Source organism: Podarcis gaigeae, assembly GCF_964106915.1.
Source record: "Podarcis gaigeae genome assembly, chromosome: 17".
Lineage (NCBI taxonomy): Eukaryota > Metazoa > Chordata > Lepidosauria > Squamata > Lacertidae > Podarcis > Podarcis gaigeae.
This window is the reverse complement of record NC_139694.1, coordinates 33,527,868-33,538,216: the sequence shown is the minus strand read 5'-3', so window position 1 is coordinate 33,538,216 and position 10,349 is coordinate 33,527,868. Positions and strand designations below refer to the sequence as shown.

General features: G+C 44.6%; 1 protein-coding gene across 7 annotated transcripts in view; it reads left to right on the top strand.

Annotated features, from left to right (window-relative positions):
- The first annotated feature begins 1,354 nt into the window (after positions 1 to 1,354).
- Positions 1,355 to 10,349, top strand: part of VAV1 (vav guanine nucleotide exchange factor 1) — a 66,728-nt gene continuing 57,733 nt past the window's right edge. The window contains exon 1 of one of the 7 annotated variants that reach the window (XM_083718739.1): positions 1,355 to 1,762. In XM_083718739.1, coding sequence (XP_083574865.1) covers positions 1,730 to 1,762 — 33 coding nt within the window. In that variant the 5' untranslated portion in view covers positions 1,355 to 1,729. Of the gene's footprint in view, positions 2,135 to 2,538; positions 3,084 to 10,349 lie in introns of those variants that run through there. The other 6 variants (XM_083718741.1, XM_083718737.1, XM_083718740.1 and 3 more) reach the window with 6 other exon arrangements.

Here is a 10,349-nt window from a genome sequence, read left to right as displayed (position 1 = left end):
ATAGGTTATGTTAATGTTATTTATTGTGTTACAGGTTTGCATGCATGCCACAATGAACATGCCTTTCTTATTATTGTTCTCTGTTTTATAAGCATTAAAAAATGAAATAATACAAAGCTTTACAAAGAATAAAAACTTTGTACATTCTCTGTCCTAGATGCGATCTAGAAAATAAATTAGCTGCTGAAGCAGAGAAACTGAATGAGGATGTTGAAAATTTGTCACTGAAAATTAAACAGGAAACATGAAAGTGCTACCACACACAGAATGACCTCAAGAACAGTGTGCCGGTGTGTTGTAAGTGACAGAAAGGCAGCTAAAATAGAATAAGCATCATGTTGAAATAAGTCTTAAGTTTGGAAAAGCAAAATAATGAGATCTGCAAAGAACATGGGGTTTTGGAAAAAGAAAAGGCCCTGAAAGTGTTGGAGATGAAAGAAATGATGGCTAGACATACACAAGAACTTGTGGGGAAAGAGAATGAAAAATAAGAGCCTGAGGAACAAATTGCCTGTATGAACAAGAAGCTGTAAGTGAGCTATGACAGGCACCAACATTTCCCAGAGACAATTTTTGTTCCCTACAGCTGCGGAGCTCAGCATAACATCCAAAAAAAGCCATCTGATCATTCATTTGGCTGGAGTCTGGGCAGTGAGACTTCTTTCTTTAAGTTGCTCTCTGTAGGCTGCTACACTAGAGCAAATTAAAGGTTTATGTCTGCAAAGTTTATTCAGATGTCACATTGGTTTACAACAACTAGCAAGAGTTTCCTATCGTATTATGATGATATTGTTAAATTGCAAACTTTTTCCAAAAGGGATTTGTTTCCCGTTGCAAATAACCCTTTCAATCATTGCCATCTTTTGAACCAGGGGTCTTGGAACTTTGCAGCCCTGTTTAGGGAAGCTTTTAATGTTTAATAGACTATTGTATTTTTATTTTTTTTTTTTTTATTATTATTATTATTATTATTATTATTATTATTATCCTCCACTAACAACTGTCTGATCTCTTGAAATGAATTGGTGATGATGTTTAGGTCCATCATGCCAAGATTAAGCATCCTGAGCATATTTCGGCAGATTCCCTCCTTTTCGATATGCACAAAAGCATAGTCAGGTTGGTTTATTTGTGGCCACTTGGCAAATCCATGATCTTCTAAGGGTTAGAAAGCAGAGCCAGGGTCATTTTTTAAATCTAAAACCTTTTTAGGCTACAATTTCTGCTTAACCTCACAAGAAACAGCGATTGATATATCACAGGAGACAACTCTGAGTTCCTTTCGCCACCCCAATAAAATATTTGAGGGGGCCAGGCCCTCCCAAAGTTGATGAGCATTGCCATTCAAATGGTGTGAGTATGCCGTGTCATTTGATCAGTTATGCAGGGTGGGGCTTACCTGGGCCCCCTCAATATTTAATTCAAGTTGGCACCCCTGTGATCATATCAAGGTTGTGCAAGGACCCTTTAAACAGCAGCTCAGCCAACCACCTTTCCCTTCTGCCTGTCCTCTGTGATGTCATGCGTGCTCAACAATGAAGGCCATGACATATCGCTGCTCAGATGTTCTCATTTCCAACTGACTGTTTTAGAGAGCTCAGAGGAAAGATCTGTGGTTTTCTTGACTTGTTCATGTTGCTTTTCTTGTTTGGTTCTTTTTAAAAATATTTAGAATTCGAGTTAGCTAGCTAGCCAATTATGTCGTTTGTTGAGTTTTTCATACACACACATGCAGATTTTAGGATGGGTAAGGATGATAAGGGTAGGATTATTCATTTACTGTGTCTGGGCAGAGCCCTTTTTGAAGTCAGAGACCAGGTGTAATGATATTTGTAGTGTATTTTCTCCATACCAATGGTATGAAGATGCTAGTTTGGTGGGGGGGGGGTAGCACAAGAAATGTTGGGACCGCTTGGTAAGGGGAAGGAATGAGCCCTCTCCTTAAGATCTTCAGGTCAGGAGAGGATCTTCACCGGGACCAGCCCACCCATGAGGTGGCCTGAAGCAATTGCCTCAGGCACAGAAGCCCAAGAAGCCGTCCCCGTGCAGGAACCCTGGCAAGAGTTTGCCAAAACCTCACAAGAGCTCACCAGAACCTGCTGTGGTCACGTCTGCTTTGCCACCACACAACCAGGTAAGAAGGGATGCTTTGCTGGGAGGGGGGTGGCATGGCAGCAGAGTGGGGTAGCACCTGAGGTAAAATGGGATGCCATGTCCTTACTCTTCACTATGTTCCCACAGTAGTGGAAAGCGCAGCTGCAGAGCCATCCTTCCCATAGGGCTTAGTGGTGTGTCGCGCCAGGGTGCTGGCCTCTCAGGGGCGCCCCAGCAAGCAGGGGAGCTGCGCGGCTTTGTACCCCATTTAAATAAAATGAATGTTACTTGCCCCCAAGCACCTCATGGCTTCAAGATCCAGCCCAGTCTTCAGACTTTGTATTTTTTTTTAAAAATCTGTACGCTGCCAAGAGAGGCAACATGAAATATATTGGTTCCTGGCTTTGTACCCCAAAATTTGTCTACTAAGGCACACCACCTTAGCTGGGCCTTGTCAGAAAACAGCTCTACCCATGACTGCTGCTAGAAAAGCGAGGCCTTTATAGCACCCTGAACTCCTGGCAAAGAATTGAGCAAAGTTGAGTGAAAGCTGGGCTTTTTTGCTTCTTCTTTGGCACCTCCTCCTCCGGGGTGGGGTGAGGAAGTTCCCCAGCCCCCACACCGGCCCTTTTTTTCTCTCTTTGTGGTCTGATGTCAGTTGCAAAAGAGGAAGCTGTCGCCTGTTGCAGTTTCGCAGCCGCCAGGAAGGGTGCTGCTGGTGGCAGTGGAAAGCGGCCCCAGCACAGCACCCAGGAGCAGCAGCAGCCCCTTGGGTGTTGGTGAGAATGGAGCTGTGGAAGCAATGCGCCCGCTGGCTTATCCAGTGCCGGGTGCTGCCCCCCAACCACAGAGTGACCTGGGAGGGTGCCCAGGTCTGCGACTTGGCCCAAGCCTTGCGCGATGGCGTCCTACTCTGCCAGCTCCTCAACAACCTCACGGCTCACGCTGTCAACTTGCGAGAGATCAACTTGCGCCCCCAAATGTCCCAGGTAAGCAACGAGGCAAGGGAAAGAGGGTCATGTCATTTGAGCCAGCAAGGTCTCTGTGTCTGCGTTGCTCTGAAGAAAGAGCAGGGTGGAAGCACAGTCTCGCAATCGCAAATTCTTCAGTGGAGCTTGTGAAGCTAGCACTGGTCGCTGAGGGAATCTACAGCTTTTGGACATCCCCACGGACATTTGTGTGTTGGGATTTGGGATTTTAGCCTCTGAATAATTTGGGGTAGAGAGAGGCAGGTGTCAGAGGATCTAGGCAGCAAGAACAAGAGTAAAGAGCAAGGGAATCGAGTGTGGTATTTATGATTTATGCCAACAAAATATGCGAGCTGTGATAGCAGGAAGAGAGAGCATGTGATTAAGCGCACCACCCATCAGCAGGAGCATGAAATCCACCTCGTATTTGTACGCCGAATCTGGTGGGGAAAGGGTTAAGCTACCTCTGAGGAAGTAATTGCTGTGTGATCTTGCATGTGTGGGTGGGGAAGTATTGGTCTGCCTGTAGCTGCTGTGCAAAGCAAGGATGGGGAGGGGTTTCAAGGTGCACAGTGGTGTGGGACAGATGTGTAGATTTCGCTTTGACTGTGAGACAGGAGGGCTGATGCCTCTGCTGGTGTATGTGCATGCGTAGAGATGAGGTGAAATCGGCTGGTGGAAATAAGGAGGAACCACGGAAAGGGGTTATGCAAGAGTGATGTGGGACATATACATATGGAAAGACACAGGCCTAACCTAAGTTGAGGTTGCATGACCAGCATGTGAACAGCCATGGCTGCAGGCAGCTGATATGGCCCAAGAGAGGCTCTGTGGCCACTCAAGTCAAGATGTAAGAAGGGAATGTATACAGACCTGTGTGTAGATCGTATACGAGACTAAATTGAGCGTGGTTCCTTTGAATGTTAGGCCCTTGCTGGTGAATTTTTCATCATAAAATGCAAACTCTGGAATCAGAAACCTTGATGAGAATAAGGGGTGCTCATTTTGACCATGACAGTTAACTTCTTGTACAGTTAGGTGTTGTTGTGGGTCTTTTTTTCAAAAAAAGAAAACTTCTGCAATTGATAAGTCATACCAAAATGACAGCAGGTGATATGTGGCTGGATGGAAATTGAGGGAGAATCATTTGTGGGCTTAGGTTTTCAAAGTATGAGGTCTCACCTGTAGAAGCACCACCCAGACCTTATTCGATTTAGCAGATGCTGCCTTCGCCTTCTGAAGTATTTCCCAAGCACAACAGGTTGAAACTTGCTGTTTGTTTAGAAATGAAGAGAGCTCATATTTCTGAGAACTCTGTAAACTTTGTGGGCAAGTGGCAATTGTAGTGGGTGAGGTGGGGGAGACATTTTGTGTCAAGGAAGAAAGCTTGGTTTTGCTTAGGCAAATTTCTCTTTTGTGTATGGGAGCACAGTCTCATATCTCATAGCACGGCAGTGTAGCCTACAGGGAAGAGAATTTTCCTGCAGCCATTTCCTCTTGGCTCTCATTGTACATGGCCTGACTTGCCTGGCATTTAGCGAGTTGTATTTGTCTGACGTTGTTTCTCAAACTGTTTGAATTTGAGCTGCACACCATACATTTAAAGCACAAGACTTCCTGCAAAGAATTGTGGGAACTGCAGTTTCCCTCTCACAGAGGTACAAATCCCAGCACCCCTCACAATCAACAGTTCTCAGGATTCTTTAGGGGGAGGCCATGTACTTTAAATGTACATTGGATGCATTTTAAATGTACATTGTGGAACTGCCCATATTCTGCTCTCTCCCCAACAAGTATATGAACCCGGCTGTTCAATGAGATCTGGCGAGTCGAGTGCGGCCACTTGCACATTACACACACACAAAAAACCCAGTGGAAGAAGCACTGGTCAAAAAGAGGGCAGATTTACATAATTCTTTGCATATGTTAACTTGGATGTGCATAGGCAGAAGTAGAACTAATTACTGTAAATTTAAATACAATGCATCTAACTAAAGTAGAGAAGACTCTGACCAGGTGACCTGGTTAGCCCAGGTGCTAACAGCTGATGGGCTATTTCTTTTTTTCTTTTTTCTTTTCAAATAATCTTTATTAGTTTTTCAATTAGATACTCCACATACACATATTGTATTACATTTATACTTGCTCTTCAGAGCTGACTTCCCTCCTTCCTTCTTATGGTTTTTATATCACACATAATTTTATTCTTCCATTTTATATATTTTCGTTCATTTTCCATATTTGTCCATAGTGTATCCATAAACAAATAAGTCCTCATGTTTATACAGTTATTGTTGTCTGTCTGTATTCATTTACCACTACTGTTAGTTATATTAGTTTCCTTATACATTTTGTTTCTTATTATTTTCATTATCCATCACTTTTCTTAAACTTTCCCGTTATGAGGTTTGTTTCCAACTCTACTGGTTTTACCATTTCATCTTATCTTTCCTACATACAACATAATTTTTTGCTGATGGGCTATTTCAAGGCACCTGCTCTCTCTCCTTATGTCCTCTGTGGAGTAAGGCAGATGTCCACCCTAGGAAAGTCTAGCTTGTTGATTAGGGCTGGGCCGGCCCTACCATTAGCAGAGTGGGAAAGTATACCCTGTGTGTGCCACATGGCCTACCCTACACACCTTGAGCTACTCTGCCATCCTCTGGAGTGGTGGACGCTGTTTCATTGCCAGCATGGAGATAATATTCAGTTGCCAGCCCAGACAGCTTCTGTGCAAGGAGCAAGAGAGCCACCTTGTCCTTCTACAGGCAGCAAAATGTCTTGGGCTGGCCTTGGGGAAAGGAATATTAGCAGTGCTAATATATTTCTAGTAAAAGGGGTGCCAGAACTCAGCTGCCTTGTTCTCTTAGGCAGTGGTACCTCAGAGGTTAAGTACTTAATTTGTTGCGGAGGAACCTGAAACTGTTCTTAACTTGAAGCACCACTTTAGCTAATGGGGCCTCCTGCTGCTGCCACGCCGCCAAAGCCCAATTTCTATTCTTATCCTGAAGCAAAGTTCTTAACCTGAAGCACTATTTCTGGGTTAGCGGAGGCTATAACCTAAAGCTTATGTAACCTGAAGCGTATGTAACCCCAGGTACCACTGTAATGGCAATGGCGCCCACCTGAGAGGTGCCGGAACTGAGTTCCTGTGAGTTCCAGCTGACAAAAGCCCTGAATGTTAGGGTTTTATTAGGACACATGTAGCTCCCCACTCTGTAGGGACGCAGGTGGCGCTGTGGGTTAAAGCCTCAGCACCTAGGACTTGCCGATCGAAAGGTCGGCGGTTCGAATCCCTGCAGCGGGGTGCGCTCCCGCTGCTCGGTCCCAGCGCCTGCCAACCTAGCAGTTCGAAAGCACCTCTGGGTGCAAGTAGATAAATAGGGACCGCTTACCAGCGGGAAGGTAAACGGCGTTTCCGTGTGCGGCTCTGGCTCGCCAGAGCAGCGATGTCACGCTGGCCACGTGACCCGGAAGTGTCTCCAGACAGCGCTGGCCCCTGGCCTCTTAAGTGAGATGGGCGCACAACCCCAGAGTCTGTCAAGACTGGCCCGTACGGGCAGGGGTACCTTTACCTTTACCTTTAGGCTCCCCACTCTCTGGATTGGCTCCAGTATTATTGACTCAGTCCATCTTAGGGGGAAGCAAGGAAACCTGGCAATGAGACATGGCAGATTAGTGTTGCCCACGCAACTGAAGTGTTTGGTGGGAAGTCCTGGCTGTTTTGTTTGTTTGGTGTCTGAGCCAGCTGTAAGGTATTTTTTGTGCTGGCACCTTCAGCAGCATTTGTGATCACTTGGACAACTGCTTGCTTTCTGTACAGTGGTACCTCAGGTTACATACACTTCAGGTTACATATGCTTCAGGTTACACACTCCGCTAACCCAGAAATAGTGCTTCAGGTTAAGAACTTTGCTTCAGGATAAGAACAGAAATCGGGCTTTGGCGGCGTGGCGGCAGCAGGAGGCCCCATTAGCTAAAGTGGTGCTTCAGGTTAAGAACAGTTTCAGGTTAAGAACGCACCTCCGGAACAAATTAAGTACTTAACCCGAGGTAACACTGTAATGCACAACCAAGGTACAGTGGTACCTCGGGTTACATACGTTTCAGGTTACATACGCTTCAGGTTACAGACTCCTCTAACCCAGAAATAGTACCTTGGGTTAAGAACTTTGCTTCAGGATGAGAACAGAAATTGTGCTCCGGCTGCGCGGCGGCAGCAGGAGGCCCCATTAACTAAAATGGTGCTTCAGGTAAATAACAGTTTCAGGTTAAGAACGGACCTCCGGAATGAATTAAGCACTTAACCCGAGGTACCACTGTACTAAGGGAGCCAGGCTTCTGGGCTCAGCCCACCACCCCATTTAACACACTGCCATGCAAAGCTGCAGCATGCATGGCTGTGCATTTTCTTTTTAGGCACAGCTTTTGTTGAGGCAAGATGGATGCCGCCCAAGCAACGTGGCACATCAGAAGAGTCACCTGCAAAAGAGTGGAATGTGTGTGCTGCCTTCACATCTTGTTTCCCGCTCTAGGATCCAGGCACATGCTCAGCCCACTATATTAAAAATTAGGCAGTGCTTCAAACATATTCGATCAGGCTTTCCCCCAGATACCAGGTTTTTTCACATCATAAGTTGGCACCCAGGGTTGCTGTAGCAGCTCTTCGACATTCTTCTCCATGCTACCCTCTTATAATCTGCAGAATGGATCTGATTCTTAGGACTAGAATGAGGTTAATACTTGTTGGGGGTGCCAGTTCCCTGCTTGAATGGCTTGCCGATGAGGTAGGGACTTGCACCAAAACAGCTCAAAAACAGCTTGAGTCCAGTTGCCATTGACTTTGCATCATCTAGCAGTGGTTATTCCTCTAGGCTGCGGCAGAGGGAGAGAAAGGACGCAGGGATATTCCATGGGCTATGCTGAAATACCAACTGCCTTTGGCCCTTATTTTGCATCATCTGTCACCTAACAGTAATCATTCTGGCAACCTGGATTTCTGCTGTCTTAATTGGACTTTATAAAAACTGTAAGAACTGCTGCCTGAATTTGCTTTTTTTTCTTTTCCCTTCCCCTCTTCTACCTTTTCTGTCATGTCTTTTAAATTGAGCACCAAAGGGCATTGTTATTGCCTTGTTATTGATCTGTAGCTACTCTGGGAACCTTTTTGACTGAAGAGTGAAAATGCTTTAAACAAATTATAGAAGGACAAACCATGGTTTGATGTAGCCTGAAGTACTTATACTCATGATTAAAGTAAACATTACCTGACTGCTTTCTGTTACTGTGAGGGCATTTGAATCCAAGCTTAGCCCGACCGAAAAATAAATGTTTGATGTGCACTAGGAAGTATGTCAATGAAAGCAGAACATTTCCTTGAAGTATTTTCCTTGCTTGTTGTTTCCCTTGCAATGCTTTTAGATCAGAATACAGATATTTGCCAGAGTTTGTTGTACCCACAAAACTCATCTCTGGACTGATCTGATAAAAGCTTGCAGTTCTGCAGTAGCCACCCTAGGCATCTAGTCATGCTGTTAGTGGAAGCAGAAATTCCTTCCCAGGCAGCCCAGTCTTATGAGGGGCGAGATATAATAATTACAGACCTCTCCAGAGGGATGTAAGAAGGCATCCATTGTGTTCTGCCTTGTATTTTTTTTGCAAGCATCTCTGTTTCTATTCTGCTGCAGTTCAGCTTTCAACAAAAACTACAATATTTGTCTCAATGGTCTGCAGTGGTGAATTTTTACGCAATAAATTATGTCCTTAAATTATCATTATGTTATTCCACACCATTCATTTCAGTGCAAAGGAAACCCAGTGCAAGTTGGGGGAGGGTTGTCATCAGTTTCATATTGTTACAAATTTTTTGCAGGCTGAAAATCACAACAACAGGGAATACCAATCGTACGCACTGGAACGATTTCCATTCTGGACATGGGACAAATAAGGGAACATTGGTGATTTCGGCTCCCATTTCTATCTGTAGCTGCTCCAGGAACCTTTTTGGCTGAAGAGCCACCAAGTCTAAATTTGTGGGAAATGTTACGAAGCCTGGAATTATGATCATCACTCCTTCTAATAGCAAATTCATGCGCCGAGTGGTGCAAGGATTGTTGCTAAGCTGAGGCCACTGAGAAACAAGAGGGAAGTATCAGCAGACTTGGGGAAACCCAGGGCTTGCAGAAGTACAGGAAAATGTTTTTTTTAAAAAAAATACCCCAGAGAGCACAAAGGTGACTTAGAATAGACGTTAAAACAATGAAAAACTGTCCAGCAAGAAGCTGTGAGCTTACAAAATGCTGATGACAGTTGAACCAAGAGGGAGAGAGAAACAGGCAGCCAGAAAAGGGTCCTAAGAAACCAGAAGTCAGACAGACTGTGAACCTACACTTTACTATAAGTGCATTTGTTGCAATAATACAGTGGTACCTCGGGTTACATACGCTTCAAGTTACATACGCTTCAGGTTACAGACTCCATTAACCCAGAAATAGTACCTCAGGTTAAGAACTTTGCTTCAGGATGAGAACAGAAATCGTGCTCTGGCGGAGCAGCATCTTCAGGTGGTGCTTCAGGTTAAGAACAGTTTTAGGTGTACGGACCTCCGGAACAAATTAAGTACTTAATCTGAGGTACCACTGTATCAGGATCTGTTTTCTTTTAAAAAAACAACCATCAAATGTGCTTCCCTCCTCAACTAGATCAGGATCAGTGTGGTGTGAGCAATCTGTGAACATTTTTCGCTCTATAAGACGCGCCAGACCACAAGACGCACCTAGTTTTTGGAGGAGGAAAACAAGGGGAAAAAATATTCTGAATCTCAGAAGCCAGAACAGCAAGAGGGATCGGTTCGCAGTGAAAGCAGCAATCCCTCTTGCTGTTCTGGCTTCTGGGATAGCTGCGCAGCCTGCATTCGCTCCATAAGACGCACACACATTTCCTCTTATTTTTTAGGAGGGAAATAGTGAGTCTTATAGAGCAAAAAATACAGTAATACAGATTGATTGTATACTGTGGTCCTGAGATCTGGATCCCATGCTTGGTTTTTAATAATATTAAAACCTGTGGTTGCTGCAAGCATAAAATTTAAAATATTATGTAGTTAGGCTCTACATGAGTCTATTAATTGATTCTACAAATGCATGTGTGTGGCATTTATCCCTTTACTACTGAAGCTATTCCCTCTCAAAGCCTTGACAGCTCTTCTTCCAGGCTGTTAGGATCCCTGAACAAGAATGATCTGTTCCACGATAAAAAGTAGGGAAACATTGCAATATTCTGTTGCTT